General features: G+C 44.8%; 1 protein-coding gene across 1 annotated transcript in view; it reads left to right on the top strand.

Annotated features, from left to right (window-relative positions):
• The window catches only part of SMG5 (SMG5 nonsense mediated mRNA decay factor), a 317,166-nt gene that overhangs the window by 243,649 nt on the left and 53,832 nt on the right, over positions 1–19,685 (top strand). The window contains exon 21 of the mRNA XM_086947626.1: positions 3,355–3,493. Coding sequence (XP_086803752.1) covers positions 3,355–3,493 — 139 coding nt within the window. The remainder of the gene's footprint in view (positions 1–3,354; positions 3,494–19,685) is intronic.

Consider the following 19,685-nt stretch of genomic DNA (forward strand, 5'->3'; position numbering starts at 1 on the left):
GACTGGAAAGAAAGTGGCGCTTGAGCTATGCCACCACGGACAAAGCCTTTTATAGGGAGGCCATCAGGACCTACAAATCCGAAAGAAAAGCGACACAATCGGCCTATTACAACGAGAAAATGTCGGCCAGATCTAAGCCTAAAGAGCGATATCTGACAGTAAAAACTCTGACTAGGTTTCCACCTCCCCCGGCCATCAACCACAATCCACTTTCCCGATGTAATGATTTGGCTAAGTTCTTTTTTCATAAAGTAAACACAATCTACTTATCCTTCCCGGACCCAGATGTAGAGCCCCCCACCCAAGGACCTTACCCAGCCGCGGAAATGGAGGACTCCCGCCAAAATATCCTAGATCATTTTCCTTTGCTAAATTCAGAAACACTCGCGCCTTTAATACACCAAATAAAATCTAGCTCCCCATGTGACCCTGCTCCTCCGAGCACGCTGGTCCTAGCCGATAAAACTATTCTCCCCACACTCATGGAGTTATTGAACTCTTCCATAATGACTGGGACAGTACCGCCTGCCTTGAAACATGCCATGGTACGAGCATTACTGAAGAAACCCACCCTCGACCCTAGCAACCTCAACAACTACCGACCGATTTCATTGCTCCCCTGGGCAAGCAAAGTCCTTGAAAAACATATCAACATCTTTTTAACCAGGTTTCTCGAGTGTAACCACCTGCTTGATGCTTCCCAGATGGGTTTCCGCCCCAAACATGGGATGGAGACTGCCTTGATGGCAGTAACGGAGAAAGCTAGGCGTATCTTGGATCAGGGAGGATCAGTGGCAGTGATCCTCCTTGATCTGAGCGCCGCCTTTGATACGGTAAACCACAAAATTCTTCTGCGCTGTCTTTTCAACCTAGGAATATCAGGAGAAGCCTTGGATTGGTTTAAATCCTTCCTAAGTGACCGGACTCTCCAAGTCTTTGAAGGAGCCTCTGTCTCCGCAAGTATGCCTCTGGGTTGTGGGGTGCCGCAGGGCTCATCACTGAGCCCTATGCTATTCAATGCATATATGAGACCGCTGGCTGGGATCGTCCGTCCGCATGGTATTAAGATCATTACCTTTGCGGCCGACACTCAGCTAGTGGTCTCCCTTGTGCAAAAGAATGGCCACCAAACACAGACCAGCCTGACAACATGCTTAGAACAGGTCAAGAGATGGATGACGAAGTCCTGCTTGAAGCTCACCGGAGAAAAAACGGAGCTTATGCTCCTTGGCCCATCAGCCCCCTCCACCTTGGAGCTGTTATGGCCCACGAGCTTGGGCGTACCCCCCACAGACAACATAAAAAGTCTTGGGGTGTGGTTGGACAAATCTTTGACCTTCAACACACAAGTAACTAAATTGTCAGCCACCTGCTTTGGCCTCATTAGGATGTTGAAAAAAATCCTCCCGCTCCTTCCTTTTGAGGCCAAGCAGATAGTCATGCAAGGCCTAAACCAATCCCGCCTTGATTTCAGTAATGCCCTGTACCTTGGGGCGCCTGAGTACAGTCTGCAAAAACTTCAGCGGATTCAGAATTGTGCAGCACGCACACTGCTTGGAATTCCACGTAGAACCCCAATAAAGCCTGGGTTGAGAGCTTTACACTGGCTCCCTGTTAGGGAAAGAGTTAAATTTAAATCTATGTGCATTGCCCACCAAGCATATTGGAAATTTTGTTCAGAAATTAGTCATTCTCTTATCTCTCCCTACCAACCCAACAAACAACTCCGCTCATCCCACGCCTTTTTGGGGAAAGTCCCCCGGATCCGGAGATCTAGAGCTGGAGGCCGGTCTTTCTCCTATAATGCATCCAAATTATGAAACACACTCCCCCTCCACTTAAGATCTAATCCCAATCTCCTGAGTTTTCGAAAACGGCTCAAAACCTTTTTTTTTTTTTTTTTTCAACTAAGCTAGATTAATCTCCGGACCGACTCACTGGAAGGCACTATCCTAGTTTCTAGCGCCTGGACGCCTCAGGCAGCTGCTGCGCTTAATAAAACCCTTTTTCATTTCATTTTTTCATTTCACCCGCCTACCCGTCTCCCCGGCTACCTTTATCTGTTCCAGTATTATCTTCATTAGATACATATCACATGGATATCACTATTTCTTATACAGCTCCATCACTTCCCTAATGGCGAAAAACAATCTGGGGATGGAGCCGATGACCATGCGCAGTATCATCCAAAGGAGGAGTCACCTATCCCGTGACTTCCAAAGACTTTTCTACAAAACAAACTGCAAACATCCGGGCCCAACACTAGGTGACAATCTATGCATAGTGTGCACCTCTGCAGCTCTACATGCCAAGAACAGATGCATACTGGTAAGTAGCATTTTCCTTACAGTCTATGCAGAGAATGCGTTTCTCCAGCAGCACATGCTACAAATGGAAAATGTTACTTACCCTCTAAGCAGCTGTTCGTAGTGGGAAGTGCAGTATATTTACATGTCCCCACATTCCTTTCCAGAAGAGCTTGGCTCTAATGGAGCTATTCTCTTAATCAAGCTCCTTTTGCTACACATATGTGCACCATACTCTGACCTTTCTACTCCATCCCACTATCACCCTTGTGCAACAAACAGTTTTACATAGTGGTTGCCTATGTTCATTGTCAAGCAAAGGCAGAAGTCGCTATTTACCTGTGACCCGAAAAAACTCTTTTAAAGAAAATCCACTTGCAAACGTTCAAGCGCAACAATAGGTAACAGGAGTGTGTAGAGCATCTGAATCTAGAGCAGTGCAAGCTACAAACAGTTGTTTACAGGTTAAGTAACATTTTGCTAAGGACATGGCGCACTACATAATGGTTTGCAATGTTTTCTTCCCTCTGTTTTTAGCAACATCCCTTCTATTCTCATTCTTCTCTTTAGTTTTGATCTCACTAAACCTGGCTCCATGCTATGTTTTGTCCTGCAGGAACCCGCATAAGTTTTCAGGGTTGGTTTCCTATACTTTGAGTGGGAACATACCTTCTAGTCATTTGCTTTGCCTTCACACTCGTAAATTGAAGGTATTTTTCTTCATTATTTGGTTTGTGAGTGTTCTCAGTAAAGATGGGCGATATAGTTGCGTGCAAAATAATTCATTTTGTGCATGTGACAGGTGTCATTGACATAGTGCTTCTTCCTTAGACTTAAAAACATAAGTTAGAGATATTGCATAGTTCAATCTGATCATAGGCTGAATATCCAAACTCTTCCTCACTGTAAGAGCTAAACACTTAAGCTGAAATTGCAGTTTGAGGGCTATGTTAAGCTTTAAGGAAGGAGTTATGCAATGTGTGGCAAGTTTTCCAAGGAATACTTTATTTTGTGTTTCAAAATATTAATATTTATGTTCTCCTGGCAGGCACCTTTATAAAATCTTGGACAGCTGCAAACAACTGACAGTAGCACAAGGAAGTGCGGAGGAGGAGACCACTGGGATGGTGACCATCATAACTGCTTTCCAGTTGGATGATGCCAGCACATTTTCTGCACCCATGCAGGTTAGTATTTTCTTTTATGTGCATGGCACTTTAATGTACTAAAAGGGAACATTGAATATTGAGTCCTTAAAAAACTTTTGCAAGTGCATATGTATGGTGATTGGTGTGCAAAGCCAGCACTCATGGTTATAGTGAAGTGAATGGTCTCAGTAGTGCTCAGTCCAGCGAGGCAGCTGTGGAATGCACTGTTTTTTAAATATATATATATATATATATATATATCACAACAAGGTTGCCTGCAATGAGAGGGTCCACCCAGGTGAGTTACCATCAGCCAGCAATTTATTAAGAGAAAAGCAGTAACAAACAGCGAACTGCCACGCGTTATTTCCATGTCCTGCCCAACGCGTTTCGTGCACTGGAGCACTTTGTCAAGGGCTGCGGGCATCTGTTAGGCAATGCAAAGGCACGGTTGTTCCTTGAAGCACTTTTGAACGCAATGTTCCCCGCCCATGTGGGCGTGGCCGTCAGCACGGCCCGATGGTCTTTGTAGTGCTCAATCTTCCTCATGTGAGTCACCAGCCTTTGCACTCTCGTGATTAAAATTAAATTCCCCAGTGGGTTGCGATGCACAGTCTCGTTGAGTGTCTCTGCACATACCATTCTCCAAACGGCCTCATCCGTCCTTTTCACCGCGGCGCCGGGTGGCGTCACAGCAGGGCTGCATCACTGCAGCGGGACCCTTCTCGCGACTCAGGCTGGGCCGCTTTACTTATCACAACAAGGTTGCCTGCAATGAGAGGGTCCACCCAGGTGAGTTACCATCAGCCAGCAATTTATTAAGAGAAAAGCAGTAACAAACAGCGAACTGCCACGCGTTATTTCCATGTCCTGCCCAACGCGTTTCGTGCACTGGAGCACTTTGTCAAGGGCTGCGGGCATCTGTTAGGCAATGCAAAGGCACGGTTGTTCCTTGAAGCACTTTTGAACGCAATGTTCCCCGCCCATGTGGGCGTGGCCGTCAGCACGGCCCGATGGTCTTTGTAGTGCTCAATCTTCCTCATGTGAGTCACCAGCCTTTGCACTCTCGTGATTAAAATTAAATTCCCCAGTGGGTTGCGATGCACAGTCTCGTTGAGTGTCTCTGCACATACCATTCTCCAAACGGCCTCAATTAATAAATTGCTGGCTGATGGTAACTCACCTGGGTGGACCCTCTCATTGCAGGCAACCTTGTTGTGATAAGTAAAGCGGCCCAGCCTGAGTCGCGAGAAGGGTCCCGCTGCAGTGATGCAGCCCTGCTGTGACGCCACCCGGCGCCGCGGTGAAAAGGACGGATGAGGCCGTTTGGAGAATGGTATGTGCAGAGACACTCAACGAGACTGTGCATCGCAACCCACTGGGGAATTTAATTTTAATCACGAGAGTGCAAAGGCTGGTGACTCACATGAGGAAGATTGAGCACTACAAAGACCATCGGGCCGTGCTGACGGCCACGCCCACATGGGCGGGGAACATTGCGTTCAAAAGTGCTTCAAGGAACAACCGTGCCTTTGCATTGCCTAACAGATGCCCGCAGCCCTTGACAAAGTGCTCCAGTGCACGAAACGCGTTGGGCAGGACATGGAAATAACGCGTGGCAGTTCGCTGTTTGTTACTGCTTTTCTCTTAATAAATTGCTGGCTGATGGTAACTCACCTGGGTGGACCCTCTCATTGCAGGCAACCTTGTTGTGATATATATATATATATATATATATCTCACACGGTCAGGAAGCACAAATGAGGAGATGCCTCAGGAAGCTTAGAGTACAAAGTTCATTTTATTCTGCTCTCGAACACTTGCCAACAGCCCCCAATCACGAAACCACAGGCTCCAGAAAATTGCTCAGCCAGACGCGTTTCAAGACATCAATTAGAGTCCCTGTACCTTTACACTCACCCACTGCGTTGGCAACCTGCATGTTTTGGTGCAGAACAAAGTGAAGAGTCGACATGGCACACATCCCTATGTGCCACGCCTACAACCCACTGCCCTGGCAGAAATCAGCAACCCCTCTAGATGGGTGCACAATACCAGTGGTGAGGGTACAGGTGCATGAGCCCTGTACCTCTACAAGTGTGTAAGCCAATTCTTAAACATAAGTGCAGTAATGCCATTAAGAGAATATGGTGCTGGGAGTTTGTCATTACGAACTCCACAGTACAGTAATGGCTTTACTGAAAACCGAGAAGTTTGGTATCATACCTCTCAGTTGTTTTCCATCACTGCACCGTGCCCCCTAGCCAGAGTTGAAGTGGACCAACTGTACCAGCGTGTTTCCCCGACCCTCCAGAGATGAAGCCCACTTTAGATTTGCCCACAGTGGACTCACCAACACCGCCTGCAGCCTCTTTGTGCAGATCCCCTCTACTGCGAGCGTCTCTGGTGACAAAAATCCGACGCCTCAGAGCACCTCTGCACCAGGCCGTCCTGTTATGAGGAGGAGAACCCAAAGGTGTCCCTGAGCATCATTGTTGGTTCAGCCTCACTGGTCTCTTGTCCCAGCTTGCAACCAGACTGAACCCCATTAAAATGAATGGGACACCCAAAGTCATAACAGTAGTTCCTCATCAAAAGCTGCATCTCAACTCCAGCCTTCTCACACAGAGCCATGGAGAAATCAGGCACCCAAATCCAAAGGAGCTCAATTTTGCGATTTAGCTCCTGAAATCCTAGTTTGGATATTTAAATCTGCCACCAGACTGTATGCATATCTTAAAAGAAGCAAGAAAGCCAACCACCAGAGCTTGTTATGTAACAAATAGAACTTTTGTTATCTATTGTGACAACAAAATTAATCCATTAGATGCTTCTGTTCAAAACATTGTTACCTTCTGCATTTACAACATTCTAGTTTAGCTTATACATCTAGTACATTGCATCTTGCAGCAGTCATTGCATATTTGCAAAACAGACCGCATTTTTCTTTGTTCAAAGTTTCTGTGATTAAAGCCTTTGTAGAAGGCTTCAAAAGAGTCATTACACCCAGAATACCTCTGGCACCAGTGTGAAATCTTAACATTGTACTTACAAGACTCATGGGTCCACCCTTTTAGCCTTTACACAAATGTCCTTTGCAGTTCCTTTCGTGGAAGGTTGCCGTCCTCATTCCAATCACATCTTTAAGGAAAGTTGGTGAGCTACAGGCATTAACTTTAGAAGAACCCTTCTTTCAGTTTTACAAGGATAGGGTAGTTCTGCGCACCAATCCTAAATCTCTCCCTACAGTTGTTTCTGCTTTTCACATAAACCAAACCGTTGAGTTACCTGTGTTCTTCCCTCAACCTGATATGTTAGCAGAAAGAACTCTTCACACACTTGATGGCAGAAGAGCGTTATTGTATAATATTGATAGGACAAAACATTTTTGTAAAACAAAACTACTTTTTGTCACATTTGCTCCACCTCACAAAGGCAATCCTTTCTCTGAATCAAGGATTTCCAGATGGATTGGTAAATGCCTTCAAACCTGCTACACTAAAGCTAGAAGAACTTTCTCTATACCTCTATTAACGCTTTCCACTCGCAAAATAGGGGCATCTATGGCCTTTTTTGGTATTATTCCTATTGCTGATATTTGTAAAGCAACAACATGGTCCACACCACACACCTTTACTATTTAAAAGATCTTTTCATTGGCATTTTTTTTACAAATCTTCACACTGGATGCAAAAAGGAAGGGGAGGAAAACAAAACAATTTATATAATCAGTAACTACGTTCACCAGTACTTGCTCCACGAATACAATTATAATACCACAATTATATGGGCAATCGCCCAACAGCAGTCCATTGTATGCATGTACTGCTTATAAACATGTTCGTATCATCCCAATAACGAAGTTCAAACCATGGAAAAAATAAAGACTAGAAGAAAGAAAAGGAAGAAAAAAGAGGAACTTGTGCAGAGGAGTGATGTGGATGCTTTGAGTCACTGATACTCAATAGAAGTGACAGCAAAGCATCAGCATCCCGCTAATAATTGCCACGACTTATTGAGCCCTTGCACCACCTCCCTGTGAGTCAAACCCCTTGCACTTTCGGGGGATCTTAAAAGAGCGACCTGTGCCGCGGCACCAGTTTAGGGTCCATGATTTGGCTCACCCCCCTCACTACCAGAGCCCACCGGGTTCTCCAATTCGGCTATTGCCTCTTTCCACTGTTAAGCAATTAGGTGCTTTCTAATACCCTTGGCCTCCTCCCAGGCTAGTACTCTGCCCCCGCCCATGCTATAACGTCCCTGTTCCAGGCTGCAAACTGTGGCTCCCTCGCAGATTTCCACTCCATCGCTATCCTGCTCTTAAGGAGACCCAGTTTAAGATCTATCAACGATTCCCTTTGCGCTTAGGCGGCTTAGGGAAGAGGCCAAACAAACACGCCTAAATTGTAGAGCCAACACCCTTCCTAGCACATCTTTGATCTTCCCCAACACTGCCTCCCAGAAAGTGTGCACCCTTTGGCAGTCCCAAGTCATATGGCCGAAATCAGCATCTGAATGGGCGCATCTGGGACATTGATGCACCTCCCCCCCCCCCCATATGTCACGTTAAGCCGATGGGGTGTCATATGGGTCATATGTGTGTAGTTGAATTGGATATATTCCAAATGGGTATTCCAGGAGACCTTTTGGGGGTATTGTAAGACCTTATGCCCCTTAGTCGGCAACAACTCTGCCCCCGATATTGTCCCAGCGCGCCCACAATCTATCTAAGGGGCCAACGGTAGCCTCAAGAGTGAATAGAACGTGAAGGACCTGGGTACATGTCAGGTTCTTCCCTCCCGGTACCCCATAAATGCGCAAATGTAGGAACTGACCAGGGGAAGCCCACAACCATGGACCAATTCCGCAAAAGGAATCAATTTCTTGTCGAAGTAGCAGTCCCCAACATTGTCCAGTCCAGCCTCTGACCATCTGGCCAGTTGGGCCCTCGTAAATATAGATTGGGGTGTCACCATGGGGCAGCCCCACCAGAGGCAGCATAGGAGAATACTTTGTGGGTTTTGCCCTCTATTGTGACATCTTCTCCACGTCTCGAAGGACGTGCGCTGCAGCAAGGAGCAGAAAGGTGTAGGTGTAGCCGGTAGCAGTAGCATCACCGTCACCAGCCCGGACTGGATTCCGATTCCGCCAGGCACGTTCCTCCTCGTTTATTTCCTCCACCCACTGTTCTAACCATTGTAACTGGACAGCCAGCATGTACAATTCGAAATTCAATACCCCTAGGCCTCCCTCCAACATAAAGGGCTGTAGAGTTTTCAGGGACACCCTCGGGCGTCTGTCACCACAGACCAGGTCCAGCAGATGGGTACTCGGTGGCCAAAACCAGCTTCTCTGCATCAATACCGGGAGGTTCACGAAAAAGTACAACAGCAGGACCATTTTGGACAGTGTGATCGGGGCCATGAAGAGCAATTGTAACGTGCTCCAGAAGTGGACACAGGAGCGAAGTGAATGCAGAGCCCTTCCCAGGTTCCGATCTTTCCCGCCCGCCCAGGGACAGTCCCAGTCCTCCCTCTCCGAGGCGAAACCATTCCGCAAGCGGTTCAATGGCCAGGGCAAATAGGAGTGGGGAAAGGGGACATCGCTGTAGAGACCCCCCACAAATCCTATACAACCTGGAAATAGTTTGACCGTCATGACTCTCGCAATAGGCGAGGCATAAAGAAGCCGTACCCCACCATACCCAATCATCATATATATATATGTTCGAGGCATGTGGGCTGCTGAATTCATATCTGTGCATAGATCGCCACCTTGTGTTGGGTCCGGATGATTGCACATTGTTGTCCTGGAAGAGTATCACAAGATAGGTGGCTCCTCCCCTGGACTACAGTGCGCATGGGCATCCTCTCCATCTTCAGATTGTTTTTTTCCGCCATTGGGTTCGGATGTACTTTCCTTTACTCGAAGTTCGGAATAAAAAAAAACTTTTCTAAAAGGCCTTCGGACTCATCGGTATTGTTTTTGATCGGTGCCGACTGCTTTATTTACAGTTTATTTAACTCAGGATGTCGAATCGGGCTGCGGGCCTTCTCGACGCCAAAGGGACCGGTCGTCGATGAAACGAAGTCCATTCAAAAGATGCTCTCTTTGTAATTCGAAATACCCACATATTGATAAACACCCTGTATGTAACAAGTGTTTATCTCCGGAACATAATGAAGCTGACTGCCTAGCCTGTGCCCAATTTCGATCCAAGAAGACACTTTCAGCATACCAACTTCCTTTAAGACAAAGGCGGTCGACCCGAAGACCGGGATCGAACCAAACCAAAATCATTATGGAAAAAAGCCAAGGACTACTGAGCAGGAGATCTTATATCCAGACCCCTCATCAGAAGAACAGTCAAAACTTTACGTTGACCCTAATTCTGGCAAAGTCGCTCTCTACAAGAGGAAAATCAGACCAGAAACTGATAAAGAGACTTATTTCATCTCACTCAAAAAGAAAAGGGACTGTTCTACTTCACCTATTCTATTTGAGCCTATAAAGCCAACTATGCCTAACACGTACACATGTACACCCACACACTCAGATGAAGAGGTGGATTATGAAGAGAATGAGGAATACAATTACCCAGTGGACCCTGACCAAGACAGTCAACATCAACCATGGGCGGACCCAGTAGATCCTAGTGACTCTCAGCCCATTCCAGATACACCTGCATACCCTGCTAAGCCTTCTCCTACAGAGGATACAGCTGCTTTTAATGCACTAATAGATAGGGCAGCCCTCCATCACAATGTAGAGATGCATGCAGACCCCATTGAGGAAGATTTCCTCTTTGACACTTTTGCCACATCGGAAAGATCTGTCAAAACACTACCTATGTTAAAAAGGGTACTTAAACATGCAGGTGACATATTTAAGAAAACCACTAGGGCACGAGTCATTAACCCCAGAATAGAGAGGAAATACAGGCCAGCACCAGTAGACCCCACATATATTAAGGGACAATTGCCTTTGGATTCTTTAGTGATATCCAATGCACTTAAACGTGCAAACTCAAACAACTGGAGAAGCTCCACCTCCTGACAAAGAATCAAAGATCTTGGAGGCCTCAGGAAAGAGGGTAGCTGCTCAAGCAGCTAATATATGGCGAATATCTAATACGCAAGCCCTGTTGGCTAGGTACGACAGGGCACACTATGACACCTTAGAGACACGTCTCCAGTATTTACCTGAACCTTACAAGGAACAGGCTGAAGACCTAGTACAGGAGGGAAAGTTAATAACTAACGCCTCCATTAAATGTGCCCTAGACGTGGCAGATACAGCGGCCAGATCAGTTAACACCAGTGTTATGCTCAGGAGACATGCGTGGCTTCGCATTTCAGGTTTCAAAAATGAAGTCCAGTCCACTTTATTAAACCAGCCAGTAAATCCTGACTATTTATTTGGCTCAGCTGTAGATACAATCCTTGGCAAGATGAAAAAAGACACTGAGACGGCTAAGTCTATGGGAGCCTTGCAGTCCCAACAACATAGAGGCTCAATTCGTCGCTCCAATTACAGAGGAGCTGCAAGAGGTAACTCATCACAGCAGACCTCAAACTACAAAGGGAATACGCAAACCACCTACAATAAGAACAATAGAGGTGGATACCGCAGCAATAACAAGGGCAGAGGACGAGGGAATAATACCACTAGATTCTCTACCAACATAAAACAGTGACTTCTTGGCGCTACCCCCATACCATACAACACCAGTCGGGGGACGATTACAGTAGTTCCTATCGGTCTGGCAAAACATCACTACAGACAAGTAGGTAAGGCAACTTATCCAGGATGGCTGTTGCCTAGAGCTAACCTCCACACCACCCAACATACCACCAAGACACCGTCCTATGTCTGTAGAACACCTAAACATATTGCAGCAAGAAGTCATCAGCATGCTGCAAAAAGGGGCCATAGAACTAGTACCTTTAGAACATCAGGGTACAGGGGTATACTCACTATACTTCCTCATCCCCAAAAAGGACGGGTCTCTCAGACCAATATTGGACCTCAGGCCCCTAAATCAATACATTTTATCAGAGCATTTTCATATGCTCACTCTACAGCAAGTCTTACCACTGCTGTGACAAGGGGACTTCCTCGCAACTTTAGACCTCAAAGACGCATACTTCCATATACCGATGCATCCTGCTCACAGGAAATATCTCAGGTTCACAATACAGAATCAACATTACCAATTCAAAGTCCTTCCATTTGGTGTAACAGCCCGAGGGTGTTGGCAAAATGCTTGGCGACAGTAGCTGCACATTTGAGAAGACCACATATTCACGTCTATCCGTACCTGGACGACTGGCTAATACAAGCAAAGTCGGCCCAGCAATGTGCCAGCCACATGTCCCGCACCACTCACCTCCTGCACAGTCTAGGCTTCACGTTGAACTACCCAAAATCTCATCTTCAGCCATCCCATGTACAGCAGTACCTGGGAGCAACAATAGATACTCTAGCACCCAAACACTGCAAGAATCAACAGTATGCAACTGCTGATCCAAAAGTTCAAGCCCCAACACTCGCTCTCTGCCCGAGTGTTTATGCAACTTATAGGCATGATGGCTTTGTGCATCTTCATAGTCCCTCACGCAAGACTACACATGCGTCCGCTACAAGAGTGCTTAGCACGGCAGTGGAACCAGGCTCAAGGACAATTGAAAGACCTAGTGTTGGTGACCAGTCGTGCATACAACTCTCTGCATTGGTGGAATCCACAAAACCTTTGCAAGGGACGACTGTTCCAAGAGCCTGTACCACAAATAGTGTTGACGACTGACTCATCCCTGATAGGATGTGGAGCCCATGTCCTTCAGTACACAGTGCAGGGCCTATGGACAACACAACAAAAGAAAATGCACATCAACTTGCTAGAGCTGATGACAATTTTTCTGTCAATGAAAGCGTTCAAAGTACATTTAGGCAACAAGACTGTGTTGATCCGGACGGACAATATGACAGCAATGTACTACATACAGAAACAGGGAGGAACACACTCTCCACAGCTATCACATCTAGCCCAAAGCATGTGGAAGTGGGCCATTCAGAGAAACATTTTTCTCATGGCAGAACACCTCCCAGGCAAGGGCAACCAAATAGCGGATCTGCTCAGCAGACACAGCCAACAGATGCACGAGTGGGAGATTCATCCCACAGTGCTACAACCATACTTCCAACAGTGGGGGCAACCAGAGATAGACCAATTCGCCACAAGTGAAAACGCAAAATGCCAGTACTTTGCCGCCAGGTTTCCACATCCGCAGTCGCAGGGCAATGCGATATCGATGAACTGGTCAGGCAAATTTACGTACGCTTTTCCCCCAGCACCGTTAAAACCGCTAGTGGCACGCAAACTACGCCAGCATTCACTGACACTAATCCTGGTTGCTCCAACATGGGCGAGGCAACCATGGTACACAACTTTTCTAGAACTTTCCATGGTGCCTCATCAAAGACTGCGGCTAACACCCACTCTTCTCACTCAGAGCCATGGAGACATACAGCCCCCAGATCCGCAACAAATGAACCTTGCAATCTGGCTCCTGAAGTCTTAGTTTGGGTACCTAAACTTACCTCCTGACTGTATGAACATTATCAAGGAGGCAAGAAGACCTACTACCAGAGCTTGTTACGCTGCAAAGTGGAAGCGTTTTGTCATTTACTGTAATAACAATGACATAAACCCACTAGATGCTTCAACGCAAAATATAATTTGCTATCAATCAATCAATCACAGTATTTGTATAGCGCACTACTCACCCAGAGGGTCTCAAGGCGCTAGGGGAGGGGGGTCCGCTACTGCTCGAACAGCCAGGTCTTGAGTTGCTTCCTGAAGGCGAGGTGGTCCTGGGTCAGGCGGAGGTGGGTCGGGAGGGAGTTCCATGTCTTGGCGGTGAGGTAGGAGAAGGACCGCCCCCCTGCTATCTTTTGCACCTACATCGTTGCAATCTAGCTTATTCATCTATAAGAATACACTTAGCTGCCATTGCAGCTTATCTTCAGAACAGGCAGCATCTTTCGCTGTTTAGAGTGCCTGCAATTAAAGCATTCATGTAGCAACTCAAACGAATAATCCCCCCAAAACACCCACCTTCACCTGTCTGGGACCTAAACATCGTTTTAACCAGCCTAATGGGACCACCATTTGAACTGTTGCATTCATGTGAATTACAATTTCTAACATGGAGGGTGGCTTTTCTTGTAGCGATTACTTCGCTTAGAAGAGTTAGCGAGCTGCAAGCCATAACTATTGAATAGCCATTCATTTTTTTTTTTTTTTTAAACTTATATGGCGCAAACAGCTACCCAAAAAGGGTTTCCCGGAGCCTGAGAGCACAGCAGCATGGATGGAATAGTATAACGGAGGTCGTTCAAGGTTACTGATCGAACAACCAGGTCTTTATCGCTTTGCGGAACCTGGAGAGACTTTCCTCCTTACGTATGTAAAGTGGTAGTGAGTTCCAGATAGTGGGGCCCTGATGGGCAAAGGATCTTCCTCCCACCCTGGAGAGCTTGAATCTAGGTACACAGAACTTTTCTGCTGATTGGGACCGTAAGTTTCTTGTAGGGATATAGGGACAACCTAGTGTCTGAAGGTATTTAGGAGCGGTGCCTGATTTGATTTTAAACATGTAGTTTAAAGCCTTGAATCTGATACGATTTTCCACCCTCAGCCAGTGCAGTTCACGCAAGTAGGGGGACACGCTGGTGTTTTTAGGTATATGGCAAAGAAGTCGGGCAGCCATGTTTTGTACCAGCTGCAATCTTTTTAAGACTGCCTTGTTTGCCCCCAAATACAAGATGTTCCCGTAGTCAAGCCGGGATGTAATTAAGGCATTGACTACTGTTTTTTGCATATGAATGGGCAACATCCACAGGATCTTTTTGAGCCATCTTATGATAGTAAAGCAGAGGCCCACTACTTTGCTTGCCTGTTGCTTCATGGACAATGTATTATCCAAAATTACTCCCAGATTTCTTGCATGAGGCACTGATGTTGGCAGATCTCCCATCTGGGCAGGCCAGTGTGATGTACTCCAGAGCTCTGGCTGTTTGCCCAGAAGGAGGATCTCCGTCTTGTCTCCGTTTAATTTCAACTGGTTAGTTGTCATCCAGTTGAAGATGTTTAGGAGACCATCTTTAAGAGAGGACGAAGATGACGATTGGGATTCAGACAATGAGAAGACAATTTGTGAGTCGCCTGCATATGCCATAAAGGTGAGTCCCGCTTTTTCCACTAGATCTGTTAAGGGTCTAAGATATAGATTGAAAAAAAGCGGGCTGAGGATGGAGCCCTGTGGTACTCCATGAGGGGAGTTGAAATGTCCAGAGCATGCAGCGGCCGATGCTATTTGATAAGTACGTTGACTCAAGAAGGATCTAATCCATTGCAGGGCAGTTCCACAGATTCCATTTTTTTCAAGCGTGGTGAGTAGCCTTTTGTGTGACAGTGTCAAAGGCTGCGCTTAAGATGAGTAGAATAAGCGCAACCGTATGACCGTCGTCGAGGAGTTTCTTGATGGTTTCAGAGACTCCCAACAGGGCAGTCTCCGTGAAGAAACCCACTCGGAATCCTGACTGGGTAGGATGGAGAAGGGCGTTTTCATCTGAAAAAAGGGTAAGGGCTCAGTGTACATGTCTTTCCAGACATTTGGAAAACGCTGGGAGGAGTGAGATGGGCCTATAGTTGGATAGTTTTTCCGGGTCTGCTGTGGGTTTTTTCAACAGAGGGGTCACTATGGCATGTTTCAATAGAGCAATACATGCAAATAGGGTAGTTCTTAGAACAAACCCTAAATTTATGCCAAAAGTGGTGTCCCATTTTCATATCAATCGGACAATAGAACTGGCAGTGTTCTTTCCAAATCCACAGTCAGTACCTGAAAGGGCTCTACACACACGAGATGTCAAAAGAGCACTTCTATACTACATTGATAGAACAAAGGATTTTAGGAAGACTAAACAGTTGTTTGTTGCCTTTTCACCACAACACAAAGGCAACCCCATTTCAAAATCTGGGTTAGCCAGATGGATAGTTAAGTGCATTCAAATATGTTATCTAAAAGCAAAACGCACTTTAACAGTTCCCCCAAGAGCGCATTCTACACGCAAACTAGGGGCTTCCATGTCTTTCCTAGGAAACATTCCTCTAGAGGAAACATGTATAGCAGCCACATGGTCTACCTTACATACTTTCACAAAACACTATTGTGTAGATGTACATTCCAAACAGCAAGCTGCTGTAGGACAGGCTGTTCTAAAAACTCTGTTTCAGACTGCTGCAGCTGGCAAAGGTAGCCACCGCTAAGGGAGAGACTGCTATACATTCTATGCACAGATATGAATTCAGCAGCCCACATGCCTCGAACGGAATATGCTGCTTACCAGTATGCGTCTGTTCTTGGCATGTAGGGCTGCTGACATTCATATCGCCCACCCTCCTCCCCGGTGCCTGTCGCAGCTGTAGCATTCATTCTTACTTTCTTGCATGGACATCTCTTACTGTACCATACTCCATCTCTGCCACAATGGCGAAAAACAATCTGAAGATGGAGAGGATGCCCATGCGCACTGTAGTCCAGGGGAGCAGCCACCTATCTCGTGATACTTCAGACTTCCAGGACAACAATGTGCAATCATCCGGACCCAACACTAGGCGGCGACGTATGCACAGATTTGAATGTCAGCAGCCCTACATGCCAAGAACAGATGCAAACTGGTAAGTAGCATAATATATATATATATATATATATATATATATATATATATATATATATATATATATAATCTCCAACTCGCCTTCAACTTCTGATCTGAACGAACAGACCAGCGTGGACCCTTTTCTAGTAGGTGCATGATTTTATTTTGCCAATGCCGACATAACGCGTTTCGGGAGATCCCTCCCTTGATCACATGACAACTCATTGACTTTTTGCTACGCTTTTAAAGTGCAGTGCAACCATAAATAGACATAGAGGAAATACTTTCAACTAACATGACTCATTGGTAAGTCTTTTCATAGAATATGGTTATAAAAAGAGAGAATTAATAACAGCTTCAATGCATGATATAGTTCTTCAATCAAAGTACATGAAAGGAATATTTCATACCAAAATAGCAGCATAAATGCATATAATAACCATAAATCTCCAACTATGTCAAAAGGGAAAAAAATTGTTGGTGAGACTTATACAAGTACAATATGTGCAGTATGTGTGCAAGTAAAAATAAAATCATCAATAAAAACTTGATCTCAATTTGACGATTTTCAGTAAAGTGACAAATGTGCATAACAATACTAGACTCTTTTGAAGTGCAAAGAAATGGTATCAGGACATTAAATACTTATTCTTCATCCTAGGTTGATCCATCAGAAAATCACTCATAATAATAATAAGAAGTATTAAAAACTATATACTTTCTACCAAATGTTTTCTACAATCAATCCTTAATATAATAAATATATAACTAACATTATCCTAAAATCCATCTCTCATATTTAAAGAATCATAGCAGGTGGTAAAGGTGAATTTTTCTACTTTCATTATATTATTTGAGACATCATCTGGCTAAATCTCTTTGGATTCATTAGATCAGATCATACACTGTATATACAACCACATATATAGATATATATGCACAGTGTGCAATCATTTTAAAAACAGTCAGTTACCATTATTCATAAGAAGGTGTATAGGTCTTCACTGGTATTTAACCCATTCGGGGGTTTAGAGTCAAATCACAAAATATATGTTGTTTCTAGAGTCCTCACTCTAGACTCCCTATCCCCACCTCTTTTATGCGGTAATATGGCATCTATTACATACTTCAGATGCTTGGGATCACTGTTGTGACTGAGCTTAAAGTGCCTTGCAACCGGATAACTTTAATCATTGTTGCAAATGGCACGGATGTGCTGTAAAATTCTCTTATGCGCTGTCAGTTTAGTGCTTCCTACGTATTTCAGATTACAACTGCAGGTAAGCACATATACCGCAAAATCAGATTTGCATGTAAAGGTGTAAGTTAATTTTTCCAACTGCAGGATCAAATTCCGTTGTGTAACAGGTGGTGTTCACACCATATTGACATGCTTTGCAGACAGAGCATTTGAAGAACCCCTTTCTAGCTTTTAACCAGGAGCTTTTTAGTCTGGCTTCTATACTACTCCTTACAAGTGATCCACCCATACTGTTTGTTTTTCTAAAGGTGACTGATGGGTTGATGGGCAAAATCCCCCCCAATTTCTGGATCACTTCTAATGATGGGCCAATTTTTTCTCACTATTCCCCTAATCTGTTTCTCCTGCCGGTAAAAGTTAAAGATAAGCCTTACAGGTTCTTCCTGTCCCTCTTTAGTGCTCTGTCTGTCCTTAAATTTCAGCAGATCCTGTCTACACAATGATTTGGATTTGGTAATCGCTGTCTCAATCACATCAGAACTGTACCCTCTATCCAGAAACCTATCTTTGCATTCCTTTTGCTTTTCATTGCAATCATCTTTGCTGCAGATCCGTCTAATACGGAGCATCTCCCCGTATGGAATGCTCCTGATTAAGTGGGACGGATGTGCGCTCGAGGCATGTAACAAAGTGTTACCCTCCGTAGGTTTCCGATATAGAGTAGTAGTCAATTCATCACCTCTCACTTCAATTCTGACATCTAAAAATGTAACCATAGTCCTGCTAATTTCTGCTGTAAATTGCAAGTTAACTGTATTGTCATTCAGTTTTTCAATGATGCACTGTCAAGATCACCATCCCAAATTATAAATAAATCGATGTAACGCAGCCATGTTACCACGCTCCTATTATATGCTTGTTCATGTTGCTGCCTGAGGACCAGCTCCTTCCACCATCCCATAAATAAACAGGCATAGCTGGGGGAGAAGCTGGCCCCCATAGCAACCCGCGGAATCTGCTGAAACATTTTCCCATCAAATAAGAAAAAACAATTTTCTAAGCAGAATAATAGAATTTTGAGAATCATCTTGGAGTGCTGAACAAGGATTATTGGCCTGCTTAACAAGAAGTACTCGATTGCTCTCATACCATCTTGATTATTAATGCACGTATACAGACTGGATACATCAAGTGCTAACATTAAATAGGTAGACTTCCATTTTATGTGCTATATTTTGCTCAGAAAGTCACTTGTATCCTGCACAAATTATTTGAGACTCTTCACAAAGTCCTGCAGAAAAAAGTCTATATACCTTGAAAGGTTTTCCAAAAGGCCATCACATGCCGCTGTAATTGGAGGCTTGTCTCTGTTTTTATGAATTTTTGGTATAAAATACGTGACCGGGACCATAGGGTGTTCTTTCTTCAAATATTTAAATTCATTCATATTGAATAGCCCTATACTCTTCCAAGCCAACAATTGCGTAAACAAGGCCTCTTGGGTATCCTTGAATTTTGTAAATGCAACCTTCCTGTAGCACTTGATGTTATTCAGTTGACTGTATGCCTCCTCCATATAATCTTTGCGAGGCCACAACACCAAATTACCTCCTTTGTCAGAGTTTCTTATTATAATCTGGTTGTTGTCCTTTAGTTTCTTGATTAGCTGCCAATATTTAATTTCATGATTTGTAATTTTCTTTTTTGAGTTGGTAGTCAAATTACTAAGTTTCTAGACTTGTGCTACCAATTGCTCACTGAAAAAAATCTATTGAATCCCTTGCCATGATGGGTACAACTTTGGATTTTTGTTTACAAGGCGTGATAGGCTTGACATTACTCCCAAAGATTTGCGATGGGTGTATATCCGATGTTCCTTGTGACTGGCTGGGAAATTCCCTCATGTCTCCTTCTGATCCTTCCAACCCCTTCAGTTCATATAAGAGATTGTAATCCGTTCCACACAGCCCTTGCAATGCTGGGTTCTGTATTGTGATTGCTTCCGCATTGTCTGCCTGGGCCCTCCGTTGCTGATGGAGTTTCTTCAATTTCAATTTTATTATAAATCTATATACCTCAGCTCGGGTTGGAGTATAATTAAAATTGGATTCTGGGCAATAAGATAAGTCTAATGACAGTAACTGTTGCTCCGCCGCTGTGAGGTCAATGCCCGCTAAATTAATGATTGTGTTCATGGCTTCACTGACAGAATTGGCAGAAAAGTTATAAATTTCTGCCCCAATATTCATCTCTGTTTTCGGGCTCTGCCCCTTCCCCGTTTCGTTCCTCCTTCTCCTTGCCTGC

The sequence above is a fragment of the Lissotriton vulgaris genome, chromosome 12 (assembly GCF_964263255.1).
Source record: "Lissotriton vulgaris chromosome 12, aLisVul1.2, whole genome shotgun sequence".
In the NCBI taxonomy this organism is placed as follows: Eukaryota; Metazoa; Chordata; class Amphibia; order Caudata; family Salamandridae; genus Lissotriton; species Lissotriton vulgaris.